This window comes from Mauremys reevesii, linkage group 15 (assembly GCF_016161935.1).
Source record: "Mauremys reevesii isolate NIE-2019 linkage group 15, ASM1616193v1, whole genome shotgun sequence".
NCBI classification, from domain to species: domain Eukaryota; kingdom Metazoa; phylum Chordata; order Testudines; family Geoemydidae; genus Mauremys; species Mauremys reevesii.
The window spans coordinates 43,053,279-43,070,579 of record NC_052637.1 but is presented as its reverse complement, the minus strand read 5'-3'; the positions used below and the strand labels follow the sequence as shown (position 1 = coordinate 43,070,579).

General features: G+C 48.1%; 1 protein-coding gene across 2 annotated transcripts in view; it reads left to right on the top strand.

The window, feature by feature from the left end:
• Window positions 1–17,301, top strand: part of RNF213 (ring finger protein 213) — an 83,567-nt gene that overhangs the window by 43,354 nt on the left and 22,912 nt on the right. For both annotated transcript variants that reach the window (XM_039500961.1, XM_039500960.1), the window contains 17 exons: window positions 1–2,635; window positions 4,087–4,229; window positions 4,526–4,621; window positions 5,094–5,212; window positions 5,886–6,008; window positions 6,634–6,710; window positions 7,554–7,701; window positions 8,227–8,362; window positions 8,814–9,005; window positions 9,355–9,494; window positions 10,212–10,366; window positions 10,791–11,009; window positions 11,476–11,657; window positions 12,580–12,700; window positions 13,579–13,679; window positions 15,900–16,082; window positions 16,692–16,861. The exon at window positions 1–2,635 is cut by the window's left edge and continues 962 nt beyond it. In XM_039500961.1, the coding sequence (XP_039356895.1) occupies window positions 1–2,635; window positions 4,087–4,229; window positions 4,526–4,621; window positions 5,094–5,212; window positions 5,886–6,008; window positions 6,634–6,710; window positions 7,554–7,701; window positions 8,227–8,362; window positions 8,814–9,005; window positions 9,355–9,494; window positions 10,212–10,366; window positions 10,791–11,009; window positions 11,476–11,657; window positions 12,580–12,700; window positions 13,579–13,679; window positions 15,900–16,082; window positions 16,692–16,861 (4,940 nt within the window). The remainder of the gene's footprint in view (window positions 2,636–4,086; window positions 4,230–4,525; window positions 4,622–5,093; window positions 5,213–5,885; window positions 6,009–6,633; window positions 6,711–7,553; window positions 7,702–8,226; window positions 8,363–8,813; window positions 9,006–9,354; window positions 9,495–10,211; window positions 10,367–10,790; window positions 11,010–11,475; window positions 11,658–12,579; window positions 12,701–13,578; window positions 13,680–15,899; window positions 16,083–16,691; window positions 16,862–17,301) is intronic.

Here is a 17,301-nt window from a genome sequence, read left to right as displayed (position 1 = left end):
GTGTGAGCTGCGCAGGAGTGGTGTTGATGCAGAGAACATGAAACTTGTGAAAGTTCACGGAGGCACAAGTGCGGACATGATATATGCCAAGATCAGGGAAGCAGAAGACATTGCTATCTCCAATAAGCGGCAACATCAGTTTGACACAATCCTGTTTTTTGACGAAGCCAACACGACTCAAGCTGTCGGCAGCATCAAGGAAGTTCTGTGTGACCACACAGTAGAAGGGCAGCCTTTGGCCAGTGGCTCGGGTTTGCAGATCATTGCAGCGTGCAACCCTTACCGTAAGCACACAGAAAAGATGATTCAGCGACTAGAGTCAGCTGGTCTAGGCTACCGTGTAAAAGCAGATAAGACCAAAGATAAACTTGGCTCCATTCCACTGAGGCAGCTTGTGTACCGTGTCCACGCTCTCCCTCCAAGCATGATCCCTTTGGTGTGGGATTTTGGGCAGCTGAACGATATCACTGAAAAAATATACATACAACAGATCGTACAAAGACTTACTGAGTCGATACAAACATCTGCAGCTGAAATTGGGGTAATAACAGACGTGCTTTTTGTCTCTCAGAGGTACATGAGAGGAAGAAATGATGAATGCAGCTTTGTCAGCCTCAGGGATGTGGAGCGCTGTGTAGAAGTTTTCAAGTGGTTTTACAGCCACAGTGAGCTTCTGCTAAATAATTTGGAGCAGCATCTTGCAGAGAAGGGGTCTGATAAATGTAAATTAAAGAGAAACAGAGTCATCTGGTCCTTAGTACTTTCAGTTGGTGTTTGCTATCATGCATCCTTGGAAAAGAAAGAGTTGTACAGAAGTGTTATCTGTGAGTACCTTCCAAAGCCTTATGATAGCCAGAAAGGGATTCTGGAAGAAATCAGCCTAATGCAAGATCTGTTCTTGAGTGGCGTGCCTCTGAGAGATACCATAGCGAGGAACTTAGCCTTGAAGGAAAATGTCTTTATGATGGTCATCTGCATTGAACTTAAAATCCCTCTGTTTCTTGTTGGAAAGCCTGGGAGTTCCAAATCTCTTGCCAAAACCATCGTGGCTGATGCCATGCAAGGGCAAGCTGCTTATTCTGATCTTTACAAGGAAATGAAACAGATCCATTTGGTGTCCTTCCAGTGCAGCCCCCACTCCACTCCTGAGGGAATCATCGGTACCTTCAAGCAGTGTGCTCGCTTCCAGGATGGGAAGAACCTGAAGGAATATGTCTCTGTGGTGGTGCTCGATGAGATTGGGCTAGCAGAAGACTCTCCAAAAATGCCTCTGAAGACCCTGCACCCACTCCTGGAAGATGGTTGCATTGATGATGTTCCGCTTCCTCACAAAAAAGTTGGTTTTATTGGGATCTCCAACTGGGCCCTGGACCCCGCCAAGATGAATCGAGGTATCTTTGTGTCGCGCGGCGATCCCAGCAACAAAGAGCTCATAGAAAGCGCAAAGGGGATCTGCTCTTCAGAGCGCATCATCCTGCAGAGAATCGAATGCTACTTTCCCATCTTCGCGGACGCATACGAAAAGATTTGCAAGACCCAAGACAGAGAGTTCTTTGGGTTGCGCGACTACTACAGCCTCATAAAAATGATTTTAGCTTTGACTAAGGCCTCAAAAAGAGAGCCCACAGCTTGTGACATAGCACAGGTTGTTCTCCGTAACTTCAGCGGCAAAGATGACATCAATGCCTTGGACATATTTACATCTAGGATCCCAAAAGAAGGAGAAATACACGCTGACGATGTCAGCACCATTGATCTGGTCCGGCAGAACATTTGCAGCGACAGTCAGGATGGTGAGTGCAGATACCTGCTGGTGTTAACTGAAAATTATGCAGCGCTGCAGATCCTCCAACAGGCTTTTTTTGCCGAAAGACAGCAGCCAGAGATTATCTTTGGCTCCAGCTTCCCCAAGGACCAAGAGTACACCCAGATCTGCAGGAACATCAACCGTGTGAAGATCTGCATGGAAACAGGGCAGATGGTTGTCCTCCTCAACCTGCAGAATCTCTATGAAAGCCTGTATGATGCCCTCAACCAGTATTATGTGTACCTTGCTGGCCAAAAGTACGTTGACTTGGGCTTGGGGACCCATCGAGTGAAATGCAGAGTGCACCCAAAGTTCCGTTTGATTGTGATTGAAGAGAAAGAGGTAGTCTACAAACACTTTCCCATCCCACTGATCAACAGGCTTGAGAAGCACTACCTGGATATCAATACCGTCCTGGACAAAAGGCAAAGAGACATTGTGGAGGAGCTAAAGAAGTGGGTGAATGACTTCATAGCCTTTGATACAGAGAAGCATCTCATGGGCAGGCAGGAATATAGCCCTTCTGACGTCTTCATTGGTTACCACTCTGATACCTGTGCCTCGGTCGTCCTGCAAGTGACAGAGAAGCTGAAGCAGAGATACCATCCTGATGAACTGATGCCAAATGTGCAACAAGAAGCCCAGCTGGTGCTGCTGAACTGTGCAACACCAGATTCTGTAGTTCGCCTGGGCAGTTCACGGCTGAGCTCCTGTGTGGCAGATCATCTGGCCAACAAATACTTTAAAGAGCAGCAGCACACCTCGCTTGTGGATTTCCTCCAGGCTCACATCCATGCAGAGTCCAGACATCGCACAGTCTTCACTGAGGTGAGTCTCCCGAAAATTTCTCTCTTAGGTCCACAAACTATCCGTGCACTAGGCTTTTGAACTGGCTTTGTTGGTATTACAGTATCAGTTCAGGTGGGTAGGGGTAATGTGAGCCCTCTCACTGTTTCAAAACCCAGATCTGCAGTTCTAGTGATGTGGGGTGAAAGGTTCATTTCAGTGATCACGCTGATTCATCCTGGAGCCTTTAATCTCTGTGTGGCCTTGGCATCCATGAGGTCGTATTCCCAGATGCTCTCTAGAAGGAGATTTTCAAGGGCACAAATAGGAGTTAGCTGCCTAATTTTCCTTTGTAAATATCCCCCTCTAATCACTCAGCCAGAAAAATAAAATAAAAAATGAGCCCTTACCAAGAGCTCCAGATGCAGGTGTGCCAAGGGTTTCTGATACAGGAGAAAAAGTAATTGAAATGAAAAGGAAAACTGACAAAGGCACATCCTCTGCAGCGTTGTTGTAGCCGTGGCAGGCCTAGAATACTGGTGTTCCAACGACACAGAGCTCTTCCTTGGGACCTGCTCATCAAAGCTTGTCCCTCTCGCTAACAGAAGTTGATCCAATAAAAGATATTATCTGACCCACCTTGTTTCTAAAAGCAGCACATGCTTGTGCCATGCGAGAGATCTAGGTTTAGGTGTCACTTGTAGATCTTAACATCTACAGCCACACATGGTGGGATGGGATGGGAACAACAACTCCACGTGTGTAGTGCAGGGCTCGGAAAACAAATTTGTTCACTCATCAATTTTACGCTGTGAGTTCTGAGCCGCAGCAGAGGCAGACAGTGGGGTTATTCACAGGAGAAGACGACTTAAAACAAACAAAGGCTGGTGGAGGTATTGTGGAGCAGACTTTTTTTTCCTTGTCCTTCCTTGCAGCTGTCAGAGGACTTCAAATTTGTCAGACACTTACTAGCCAGACACTGGGTACAAACCAAGTTTATGCACAGGATCCAGGGCAGCACCCTGGTAAAAAATCTTTGCACCCTACTCCTCCCACTTTCCGGCACTGTGGATGGAAGGATGGTGGGCCTTCTAACCAGGGCGTTGATTGCCTCTAGACCCTGCAAGTCAGGGCCTCCTGAACACTTGTCTTTGCATCTGTCTCTGGCTAGTAGGTTTAGTCTCCAGCTAGTCCATGTGGAGCCTGAGAACTCTCGGACGTCCGGGGCCCGTTTTAAAAAAGCAAAACCAAAACACCCCCTTTAAAAAAAACCCAGCATGCTGATCTCAGGAACTGTGTTAAAGTGTAAACACAATGCAGTTGAGACCCAAGGGTCAAGAGCACTCCGAGGAAGAGCTCTAACAGAGAGCACCTTACAAATGAGGGCGTATGGCATCGTTCCACAGCATAGACAGGCAAATGCTGTCATTCAGTTGCTACTTTCCTTGTTCACGTCTGAGCTAAGAACTCACATTGCAATTCTTGTCTCTAAGATCACCACTTTCTCCAGGCTTCTGACAGCCGCTGATTCTGAGCATTTGAAGGCAGAAGTGCAGGGTAAGGTTCAGAGTCTCGCCATCCAGTCCTGGTCCCTTCAGCAGTTCGACACAGAGCACTCATTCCTGAAGGAGATTCGGTGAGTCTGTCTGCCTTCTCCTACTCTGAGGAGTGGACAGTCTAGGTTAAGTTCAGCGATGACAGATCATTAGGACAATAAATAAATACCAGACCAAAGAGAGGGAGGGAGCTGAGGAGAGGGGTTACTAAGGTGACTCAGAGCACAAGTTGTGTTAATTCCAAGTTGTTGGGGCAGGGGGATTTGTTTTTAAAATTACACTATTCTTACACGGGTGGATGTTTAATGTCTTGTTCTCTCTGCAAGAACCCAAAGCTCATATGGAACCATTTCCTCCATTTTCTTTCTGTCCCCAGGAATTTCCTTGATTCTACGTCGGGAAATAAAATCCTAATTATTCAGACGGACTTTGAAGATGGTTCTCAAAGTGCCCAGCTCATTGCCTCAGCCAAGTATGTCCCGCGTGAGAGAATTGCTGACTGTGGTAATGTCTTCCCCAGTCTTAACTTAGAGCATTATTGGAGTGTCACTTGTTGGGGCCTCCCACTCTGCAATCTACCACTGGAGTAGATTTGATCTAACTTTTGCAAGGGCCAACCACGCTTTGGACAATGTTAAAAAAGACAAATCAGAAACTGGCGCACAGAGTGGGGTTGCCTTGTGCTCCCTCTCTGAGGTAAGATTTATATTTGAAAGCTTAGAAATGCTGAGGGAAGCAGAGGATGTCTACCAAAACAAAGCTATTAGTGACAGGGTCAGGACAGCCTGCTGAAGGTCTGAGAGTCCCAGTCCATGTTTGTCTCTTCCTGGAGGAGAGGGGAGAAAGAGCATCCAGTTACCTTTGACCAGTGTTGTGGAAGGAGGGAGTACGTGCCTCAGGGTACTGTACTGAACTTGTCCTCAGACGTTTCCCTTCCCTTGTAGATACTCAGCTGTTAATGAAATCAACAAGGTGGAGTTGGGAGAAGTCTCAGTCTTTGTCTACTTTATCACTAAACTGTCCCGTATAGAAGGTGGAACCTCTTACGTGGGATTCCATGGAGGTAAGACTGGCATTTTCAGAGCTCAGCAAGTTTGGTCATTTGAACTATGATCAAAAAACTGTAGTGATTTCCATTGGGTACGTTTTGCTTTTTTAAAAATCCAGTGACAGTGCTTCCTGAGGCTTACCAGAGCTGCCACTGCTTGCTACAAGCAGCACCCCACCTGGATCCTCCCCTGCCCCCAGTCCTCCTAGTCTCTTCTGGAAGGATCCCTTATTTCTGTACTCAGTGCTAAATAAATGCTCTTCCAGTTTCATTTGAGAGAAACACAGCTAGAGCATGACCCTAGCTGTGGCCCCTTCCCCTTCCTCTCCTGGCTATATCATGAATAGATCCCAAGGCTCTATTTTTCCCAGCAAGTCCTCCATCAACCCTGTTGTGCCCTGTGGAGTCTCCTTGTTTTAATTGCATCCTCAAGGCCCCCATAACATGCTTATCCTTCCAGTCGAGGAGAATCATACACTACCGTATCCAGAGCAAGTCACTGCAACTCTTTAATTGACAGGAAAGATTAACTATTCAGTGATACAAGAATCAAACCCTGGCAGTTCAGAGCATAAACCTGTTGGACCAAACCTCTGTTTGTTGTTTAAAGGTGCTGGCAGAAAGTTCCTCAGAAACTTCTGTGGAAGAGCATGTTACAGGCCTGAAATGTCTCGTTCTCTGTTTCCAGGGCTGTGGCAGTCAGTGCACATTGATGACCTCCGCAGATCCAAGGACATGGTCTCTGATGTGACTGCCCTGAGGAACCTCACTATCAGCCAGCTGTTCTGTGAGGATGTGGACAAGCCTGAACGTAAGCCACATGCTGGGCATGGCAGCGGGGGTGGTGATGTACCCTAGGGGAGCAGGATGAGAGGTTCATGCATCCCAGACATACTAATGTGTGGAGATCAGAGTCTCAGCAGAGGAGAGAAAAACGTCCACATTAAGCACAGAGGTTCTGATAAGAACTTTCAAGTATAATAAGAGTTTTCAGTACTGTAAATCCGAAGTAACTTTTGTACACTGGGCAAAAGCTATTTATTTCTGGTAGAGCAAATCCATGTTTCTGGGTGTACTAGACGTAAAATCTCAACTTATGCTTTCTTTGGAGGGTGTTGATTTGACACTGGAAACAAGTTCTCACTGTCATGTTTAGATTTTAGTTCACCTAAATATGTAGGAAGAAAACATTATACTTTCCCCAGCCTACCCCGCAGCTCTGAAATCGTAGTCACTTGCTTTCTCTCTTTCCTTCACAAGGGCCTGCAGGATCAGCATCGTAGCTGAGAACCGTACTCAGCAGACATTTAGGTGATCTGAGATTCTATGGAGGATCTAGTGCTTTAGTGTCCAGTCTGTATTAAAACCTTTTATCCCATTGCCCTAGCAGTGAATTGCTTTTCTTTCTAATTAGAAGTTGTGTATTGTGGTTGTAGCTATGATAGTGGATGGAGAGGAGCAAGAGGAGGAGATGGAGGTTGAAACAGCAGCGTCTGAAGCAGAGGAACGTGATGTAAGTTCAGAATCCATTTCTTTTACTTTCAATTACTAAATATGCCTCTCTGTGCTCTCTGATAAGGTACATGACCCGTTTTATACCCAAAGTCATCTCTGACCCTTGCAACTCTGATGTTATCCCACTGTTATTCACATCAGAAATGCTGCTGATTGAAAATAACCATTAAAGGAATGATTCCGTACATCATTCCAGGGACTCACCTTGGCTACTCTTTGTCCCTCACTTTGAGTCTCTGTCAGCTGTTTTAAAGGCCTCTGAGTTGTTTGTGCCTTTCAAGCTGAGGCCCACGTTTTAGAACTCTTAGCTTTAGTCATTTGCCCGTGTGAGTTGGTATTTGCAGTTAAACCATGTTAGTATCGAACTCCTGTCCATCCTGGTGAGGGAACCTGTGCAAGAACCTTGCTAGTGCTGGCTTGTGCTCACCATACTTTACGTGAACTCAAAAGAATGTGTAAATGTCAGCCAGACTCTGACTGTGTCCTGCCGAAGTCTGCGTTTCCCAGGTTGTCTTGTTGCAGTTCCTAAGTTAATATTATCACCTCCACTTCTGGTTTCTGAGCTAGCTGATTATCCAGTGGGAATCTTGTCCTACCTTTCAGTTAATGTTAGGTGGCGAGCCAGTTCACAGCATCACAGGAGGAGTATGTCATGTCAAACGTACCCTAGTGCAGAAAAGGCTGTGAACGTGAGTCTAAGGTGAAAGGAAAGGAGGAAGACAGGAGAAAAGTTGCATATTTACATAGGCACGTTAATGAGAATCTAGCTGTAATTGAAAAAGGGGAAACGTGCACAATCGTAGAGTAATACCAGGTTTGTTTTCCTTCTGCACCTGGAAAGACCCAAGTCCTGGACACCACCACTCTCCTGAGGAGCTGCGTGCAGAGTGCGGTGGGAATGCTACGTGACCAAAGTGAGGTCTCCTGCCGTAGTACGAAGAGGATCGAGATTCTTCTTGGCTGTCTGTCTAAAGAAGATGATTTGAAAGGTACGAGTTCCCCAGGGCCTTGCCCTGGGTTTGTAAGGTGGGCTGGACTCCCTTGTGAGGTCCTCTGCTGAATGACATTCACCTCATGGGAACTGGATTCTGCCCAGAGATGAATCCACTCTACAGTTCCAGGGCGGAGAAATATTGGAGAACTCTGCTTTGCTTGGTTTAAGGTGGTGGGTAATGTCCTTTCCCCTTTTGGATTGGGAGCTTTTCTGAGACTAGGTAGCTGGATCCAGTGGAGAGCTCTCCAGGACCCAATAGTGTCTGCACATGGTCTCCAGAATTATGCGCACCTCACTGGAGTTTGTCTGCATATATTTTAATTCCATCCTTGGTGATAATGCCTTGCCTGGGGTCTCAGATCCTGGACAGCAGCCTCAGGAGGTGCTATAAATTGGCCAGCTTCCTTTGTTGACTGGGTTGTGGATGAAAACTTGGAGAAACTTTCTGTTAGTCACTTCAGCATTTGGCCTGTGTGCTGGGGTAAGGAAAAGGGGTTGCTGAGCTCTGTGCTCTTTCCAGCCTCCTTCCTGAAGATAGTGAAGAATCGTCTCTTCAGCCTCTTGAAGAAACAAGAAGAAAATTCCTTTAACTTGAAGGACTGGGTGCTGCGAGAGGCTTCGAACCTTAACGCCCTCCAGGAGGCTGGGACTTTCAGGTATGGACAGCAGCTAAGCACATTACCACTTGGCAGCTTTTTAAAAATACCATCTGTATACATGGAAATGATAGCAGAGAGGGCACCTTCATGTGCTCTGAATATTGGATCTATTTAAGAATGGTGTAATAGTCTCAGCCCAGTGCTGGTAACTCTCTAGTCCTGTGTTCCCTTTGCTTCAGAGGGAGCGTGGCTTGGGCATGCTTAGCTGGATGGGCAGTGCCGGGGAGGGAGAGCATAAGTGCACTGTTACACTGAATGAAAACAACAGAGAGAAAACCGCATGCCAGAGAAGCAGGTGGAGAAATGCAGGATTAGGTCGGTCTCTCCCTTGTTTACAAATGTAATTGAACAGATTTCCTCTTGGAAACGTCCCGCAGTTGACTTCTGAACATGCAGATCAGCAACGCTCACTCTCTACTTTGTCTACATCCGTCTCTGTCACCCACAGACACACCCTGTGGAAGCGAGTCCAGAATGTGGTGATTCCATTCCTGGCTCATATGGTGTCAATCACAGACAGAGACTGCAACCTGGAGTTATTGGTCAGGCCGAATACAGAGGGATGCGTGAAAAATCTATGGATGTTCATCTTCAGTGATTTGAACCTTCTGAGCATCCCTTACAACGTGGGTAACAGCAGGTGAGCTGCCAAAAACTGCAGTGGGAGGGCTGGAGTGAGCAGTACTGAAGGGCGATCAAGTGAATGGCTCTATATTTGCATGGAGAACTAACACACAAGTTATTTTCTCTTGCAGCATAAGGGCCACATTGCAGTTCTTGCTGGGAGGATGTGTAATCAGCAGGCCCTATCAACACCGTTCTGTGATAGGCAGGACGGCTTGTGTTGTCCAATCCTACGATTCTGTATTTCCTGGCTTTTGGCACTCTCAGTCCCCAGCCACCTGCTTGAAACTGACCAGAGCCCCCCGAGTGACAGCACTGAGCACTAACTGCCCACTGTCTTCTGTTTTGCATGTGCCCCCACTCAGCTCTCAGACAGAGACGATTCTGGTGCAGAACGACATGAAGGTGTCTGCACATGCTGGCAATGAAATGCCCTTCAGCTGGAGGATAAAGGATTATTTGGAAGAGCTGTGGTTGCAGGCTCAATACATCCCAGGCACTGAAGGTGAGAGCCCAGTTTGAGCTCAGTAAGCAAGAGCATTGCAGCTAATTCCTTTGCTGAAAACCCTGAGTTGTCACTGCAACTATCTATTTTCTTACGACTATGAGGCTGCTTTCAGTGCCCTGTCCCATGTAAGACACTTGAGCGCTGCGCATCTGACTTGAGCTTTTTCCTGGTCACACTCTCGTTTTCTGTGCCCCCTGTATTGGAAATACCTGGGAATCTCAGGAGTTGATGTGTCAGTGGACCCCAGTACACTTTTCTTTGGGCCAGGTCCTGCCTTCAAGTCTCTTACCAGGACATGGGGTCCCATCCATGGCAGACAGCAGAGTCATGTGCTAGAGGAAGATGGGCTGTTCTAAAATTACTCAGCTGCTCCAGTGATGAGCATAGACAGATGGTCACAGAAATGGGGAAATACGGTGGGGTGGTTTCTGCTCACATCGGATGTGCTGTCCAGGTAAACGTTAAAAGATCTCTGGGCCCTTTACAAAGGCAGAGAGGGGTGATCTCAGTGCCTGACCAATACTCCTCCTCAGTAAAGCAGGTAGCAGTCTGGGGCTGTGAGGGGAGGTAGTGCTGAGTGCGTCACAGCTGTGTTTTGCTGACACTGCCACGCCACTGGTTAATTCTGTTCTGCAAAACCCGTTTGGGAGGGGTGCTGTATCCAACTAATTTTCCTTGTAACATAAAACTTCCTTTTGCATCCTGATGTTCCAGGCCATACAGAGAAGTTTGTGGGTATTTTCCAGAAGACTCCACTGGGTGAGTTTATTTCAAGTCTGGCCGAGGAAGAAAGGAACATGCTCTTCCACTGCTATGTCAGAGACTTCATCCTCCTGACCATAGGCGTGTCCTCTTCTGAGGAGTTACAGGTCAGTGTTTGAACCAAGGACCAAGAATAATTTAGATGTGGGGGAGCAGAACTTATTTCATTCATGATACTGAAGAACGTACACTAGAGCATTCACCTGGCCTCTTTCTCAGGGGACTCAATCCGAGTCCCTCTTGTGGAGGTGCCTAAAGGTGCCTTGTTGGATGGCAAAAGGAAGATACAACTTGCCACTGGAACCGCTGATTCAAATGGATGGAATATTACTTTCAGAAAGACACCTGGTCACCTCCGGTAGGCGCACCTGGGGACACTGACATGCTAGCATATTTACCGAATCCACTCAAAGATTTGCTCAGTAAAAGCATATTTAAACATATTTTAAAGTCATAGCGTTGATTAGTTCAGGAATGTTCTTGTAGCCATTTTGGGGCAGAAAAAACTTTTATTTTCTCTTAAATGTTCAGTTTCTGCAAATCGCCTTCTTATCGTGCATTGAAGAACTGAAGGCAGCATCTATAGGCGGAGAGGAAAAGATGCTTTCCCTGCCCTGGGTCCACCTTGGGTATCATCAATTTAGGAGCCGGCTGCAAAACTTCTCCAGGATCCTGGCTGTGAACCCAAGTGTCCTCAATAGTCTTCTCTACCAAGCTGAGAAAGGAAACACTTCGTCACCTTCTGAGATGGTACGGTCTCACTCTGGCATTGTGATTCTTAGCCCTGGGAGGAAGAGAGCTCCAACTAGCACAGCTCCCCTACATAGCATTTCATTTCCCTTTGATCTGTCTTTCTATTTCAGCAGCAATAAAGCACCTGCAACAGTGGGGAACTGAAAAATAGATATGGATCTTTAATACCCTGGATATTCAACCCATTATCAGATCTGCCCTGTAGTAACGGCAAGGAATAAATAATTTACCACGCTCCAGGTTAATCTATGCGATCTGCTAATGACCTGAGCCGGGGCACTTAAATCCAGGAACTCCAGGAATGTGAACCAGTGTGCACAGCACTCATGAGTAACCCTACAATAACAAACCAGAGCCCACAGCCCACTACTCACAAGTAGCTGTGAAACTGAGCTGGGAAGAGGATGTCACCTTTCCAGCTGCCAAGTTATACTAAAGCCTATGTGTGCATGTGCCTGTCTAGGTTCTGGATGTGTTTGCTGCAATGGCTTGTGCTGAGATGCTGGAGGATCAAGTGTTGAAGTCCAGGCCACAGATTTGGCTACAGCAGGTGAAGAATCTTCATATGCCCATTGAACTTATCTGCATGGAGAGCTGTTCTAAGGGTAGTGGAAGTCAGTGCCATCAACTGCTCCAGGAAGTCAAGTAAGTAACAATGACCCACTAAGAATCTCAGTCTTGAAAGACTCCTTGTATCTTGCCCTTCAAGGGGACGATGTCTAGTATGGACTGAATGTATCTACAGTACTGTTGTTCTCAGACTAAAACTCTTTTAACCCCTCCAGCATTACTGCTGGGCTGCATTGATTGTCATTTCCCCAGAACATGTCTGTTCTGCATTACAGGGCTTTCTCTATTTTCCTAAGTCTGTGTTTAAAAAAATAAAATAAAATAATCAGCAGCAGCTCCCATTCCAAATGGGATCCAGGATCATTTTAAATCTCTGGATGAAATCACTGGGTGGGTCCTGGTGCTTGCTAGACTGCCACCGTTGAAGTAACAACTCATCTCCACATTAAGCCCTCACGTACACTGACTCTGGCAGATATTTGGAGCTTCACCCCAGTCTTGCTTCCTATCCGAGGATGGTCCCAGACAGTTTAAAATTAACTAATGTCTTAGGAAAACAGGAGCAGGTGAAGGTGAGGGAAAAACCCTGTAGATAGTGGAGATCTCTTATTAGCTCTGTGATACAGGAATCAAACCTGCATAGGGTTGTCCGTATCCACAATCTAGCAAACGTATTGTTGTTTACTCGTATGGCGGTAGCACCTAAGAACTCCACTGTTCTGGGTGCTATATAAAGAGACAACAAAAAGGCAGTTTTTGCCCCAAGGAACTTGCAATCCTAAGTATGAAATGAGACAATAGAGAGAGACAAGAAACGGCGAGAGGAGCACAAGGGAACAATGAGACCATGTTTGTCAACATGAAAGCAGTGGTCATATCACACTGCTCTGACTTGATCTTCTGATGTTGCCTTTTCCCTTCCTCCTCCCTATTTCATTCATTTCAGCCCAGGAGGCTCCCGTGTGATAGTATTGTAACTGTGCTTTCTCTCTGACAGGCTTCGGTGGAATCGGGTCTTCTCTATGTCCCTCTTTGTGGAACACATGCTGCTTGGGACTGAGTCTCTGATTCCAGAATTGCAGGATCTGGTAAAGAGACACATCTTGCTGCTAGGCAATGTAAGAACATCCTCGTTAAGCAGCAGCTGGGGTTGAAGTAGGGATCTCTCCTCTCTTTCTGAAAGATTATTTGAATTTGCTGAAGGAGTGCTATCTAAAACCTGTTCCTGGTCACTAGTCACAAACAGAGCTGGGTAAATCATTTAGAACAATGAGTTCTCAACACATCTCATCTCTCCTTCTCTTCATGAATTGCCTGCAAACATTGCAATTTCCTCAAATGGTCCTTCATAGCCAGTTTCACAGATCCAACAGTGTAGCTATAGGAGGCAGAACCAAATCTGTGGACTGGGTCTGAGACCTGCTCTCTGAAAAGCCCCTGCTTGTTCTGTTCTGCATGCAGAGCTGCAGCCAGACTTGCCGTTTGCAGCCAATCAGAAATCCTGCCTCAGATAGTAAGAATCTCTTGCTTCCATAAGTCAGTTATCATTCTGAGTTGCCTGTAGGAGCTGCTGAGCTCCCTGCTGCTTTGCTGAGGCTTCCTGGTTATTTCCTCTCCTGAATGAAGGATCCACATCCCAACAGACCCCAGCTAGAAAGGGATCACCCAGGCCTCCCTTTTCCAAAGTTGAGTCACAGAAGCAACAGCACCCAGAGGGGAGCCACACAAGAGTGGTGCTTGAAAGGCCACCCTGTCCCCTGCTCCCACAGCTCCTGCAACGTCAGAGGCCCCTGACTGCTCTCAAGAACTGTCGAGCCAGCTGCTTTTCCCTGTACCATACAGTGTGGTGATAGACTGCTGTGCTAATGTGAACCAAGAGATATGGGCAGTGCTGGCTGCATTTGAGGGTTTTTTCCTTCCTCTTGCTTCTCCTGTCTCTGGAAATCTCCATCTAAAGCAGCAAAGTAGAGTCACTTACTGTTGCCCTCTCTTCCAGTGTCTTCAGTGGGACTCTGACATCAAGACTCATAAAACGTTCAGTGCGGTGATGAAAGTGCTGTGCCGGTGTAAGGAGGAAGCCAATGCAACTATTTGCAAGTAAGGCCATTGGGATTGGCGTGTTCCTGAAAGGGTGTGTGCGTAGGGTTACACTGAGCATTTCAGTGTTCTGCACTGAGCCTGGAACAGATAATGTAGCATGCAGAGCGTGTGGACTCAGGGTGGGGAGAACATTGACCCAGGCTGAGCCTTGGGAGATAGGAGTCCCTACAGAGCTTGTATTTTCCCAAGTGGTTTTTCAACATATTATTATGCACTAGGCTGACTTTCACATATCCTCTCGTTACTTCCCACTTCCCTCTTCCTTCAGCAAGCGCAAGGCGGCTCACTCATGAGCCTAGGAGCTTCAGCATAGGTTGAACGAATGAAATTTGTTCCTGTTGTGGGAATAAAGTACAATGGGCCAAATTTATCCTTAATGTAACCAGTGACGGTGGGCAGCAGGTGAACCGCGGGCTTGGGGAGGCTAGCCCCCGGCTGGCCCACCCCTCCTGCCCCCCTTCCCCCGCTGGAGCCCAGAGGGCACCCCCACCAGCTCCAGGCCTCCCGAGCTTCTGCCCCTCACCTTGCCCCGGAGCTCCTTGCGGGTGGGCAGGCAGCACGGCCCCCAGCCTGAGCCCCGGAGCACCCAGCAGGTGGGCAGGCCAGACCAAAAGTGGGGGGATGGGGGGGGTTCCTACCTGAGGTGGAGGCGAAAGCAGCCTCCTGCCCGTGTCCCAGGCCCCCTGGCCTGGCAGGTGGAGGGACCCAGGCTCCCCACAGTGCCCATGCAGCTCTCCTCGACCCAGCTCCAGCTGGCGGGGGGGAGCCTCGGAGCTACAGCCCAGCTATGATAAGAGCCGGGTGGGCAGCTGTGGGGAGCCGCAGTGGACCCTCTACATGCCTGTGGAGCGGGGGGCCCGAGCAGCCCCCGCCCGGGGCAGGTGGAGGGTCCACGACTCCATAGCTCCTCACAGCTGCCCGCACGTGACTCTTACTGTGGCCAGGCTGCGGCTCTGAGGCCCCTCCCAGCCGGAACCGGGTTGGGGAGAGACGCGTGGGCAGCTGTGGGGAGCTGGCCTGGAGTCATGGACCCTCCTCCTGGAAACGGGCCAGGGTCTGCTCTCAGCACCCCCGGGCAGGTGGAGGCTAGGCCCATCCACTTTCAGAAAGGGCTGTGGCCCCCAGGTTCCAGTGCCATTGGCCCTGGGCCCCAGCCACATGGGAAGGAAGAGCCGCGCCTGCAGCAGAGCATGGCAGGAAGCAGGAGGGAGCCTGGGGGTGGAGTGTGGGTGGGGCCACGCAGGCAGTTTGGGTAGGCTGAGCCTTCCCCTGCCATTGATACCCACCGCCCATGCTAGGGACCTAAATACGTGGGATGAACTTCACCCTTACATCCTAGACCAGGGGTCGGCAACCTTTCTGAAGTGCTGGGCCGAGTCTTCAGTTATTCACTCAGATTTAAGGTTTCGTGTGCCGGTAACACATTTTAACGTTTTTAGAAGGGCTCTTTCTATAAGTCTATATTATATAACTAAACTGTTGTTGTATGTAAAGTAAATAAGGTTTTTTAAATGTTTAAGAAGCTTCATTTAAAATTTAAACTAAAATGCAGAGCCCCCCCCCCCCGGACCCGTGGCCAGGACCCGGGCAGTGTGAGTGCCACTGAAAATCAGCTCGCGTGCCGCCTTCGGCACTGGTGCCATAGGTTGCCTACCCCTGTCCTAGAGAATCTACCCTGTGGAGCAGGCCAGCTTGGAGTCTCTAGGTCACTTGGATTATCTGTTTGAAAACGTATCTGGGCAGGTGGATAAAAATGTCCTTTTGGTTTCTTGGCAAAGGAGAAGCCAGTGATATTTGTCACAAGCACTTTTACATGCTAAGCTGGGAAAATAAGAGAATAAAATGAATAGATTATTCCATATGTTGCCTTAATTTACCTTGTGACCTAATTTTGGTGGGTGCTTACAAATGCCAGTGCAGGGTTCACACTGAACTGTAGCAATTAGTTCTCAACCTGTTGGATGTTCTGTGCTGTAACCTGGAATCTTATTCTTGTTTTATGCACCAACCACTTTCTGGTGTATGGCAATTTTGTATTCATCATGGTGAAAGCTGGATGAATAAAAACAACTTGCCGCCTTATCCTCTTCCCTGACCTTGAGAGACCTGCCAGTGAGACCCAGGTTCCCCCTTCTGATCCTTAATCTGAGTTGCAGTAGAAGACTCTTTAGGCTGTAGCTTGAGTGCTTGGATTTAGTTGTGTTGATTGGATTACAGATATGGTCTGAAGCCATGTCCGATCTGCCTGGAAGACCCTAAGGATCCAGTCAGCCTGCCTTGTGATCATGTCTTCTGTCAGAGTTGCATCAAACAGTGGCTGACACCGGGGCAGATGTTCTGTCCATACTGCAAAGTTAACCTGCCAGATGACTATAGTGTAACCATCTCCCAGGAGCTCAGGTATTCCATCCTTCCTATGACAACCCTGTGTCACTAACCCTGCAGCAGGAGATAATTGGCTAGTTGTGTTGGGAGACCCTGACCCTTAGCACTGAAGGTCTAAGTACCAGAAGAGTTGGTAGGATAAATTATACTGGTCTCCCTCTGCCCTGTGTTTAAAGGTCTGGTGAGGAAGTTCCCTCATTCCATTTGAGAAGTTTCAGATACTCTGTAAAGCAAAGTGCATGAATCAAGTGATTAAACTACTCCTATCTTGGGTCACTGTTTTCCGCTTCTTAGTGAGAAGTCAGCGGTAACAGTGTCCTGGGTCACTGGCAGTAAGATCACAAATGGCAGTGGGATACAGTCGTCATAGATAATAGTTCTGAGAAATGCCTTGTAATAATGTCTTTGTTAAAACTCTGGTTGTCGATATAGAGTCTAGTTTTGCTGATAAATCACCCTGTTGACTGGGCATCTGAGCTTTATCCACAGTGTCAGGCATAGAGTTTGAGGCCAGAAGGAATCACTAGATCATCTAGTTGGACCTGTGTAGCAATGTCATGCAATGTAACTGGTTCTGCAGTTGTCTGGCTACCTTAGTGATTTCTTTTCCCACCATTTCCTCAGTGTTGCAATAAAGAGGAATGCCCAGTTCCGTCAGATGTGCAATAGCTTCTTCATAGACCTGGTTTCCACCATGTGTTTCAAAGATAATGAACCGCCAGAGAAAGCAGTGATCCGGGAGCTGCTCAAACTGCTGTTTGTTCACCACGAGCCTTTGAGAATAGGCCCAACAAGTAAGCTCAGTTCCTCCTGCCTGTGTCAACAACCTGATTGAATCTGTTCTCCTGCCTCCCGCTAGCCCAGTGTTTCTCAAATGTGGCCACCAGGGGCTTTTTATGTGGCCAGTGTCTCTGGAGCTGTGCCGTGCCCCCACCCACCCACCCCTGAGCAGCCAGCAGGGGTTGGACACTGCCCTCTTCGGGAGCCACAAACGCCAGAGGAGCAGGCAGCTAGTGAGTTCCCCACCCTCTGAGGGTGGTGGGGTCAGGCTCCAGCCCTGGGGTGGCAAGTGGCAGGTTCCCGCTGCACGGCAGCGGGCTCTGTCCCCCAGCCGCAGGGCTTTGGGCTCCGGCTCTGGGCTCCAATCATGGGGCTCTGGCCTCGCAGCGGCAGGCTCCATCCCCCAGCTGCAGGGTTTGAGGTTCCAGCCGCGAGGCCACAGGATCCAGCCCCG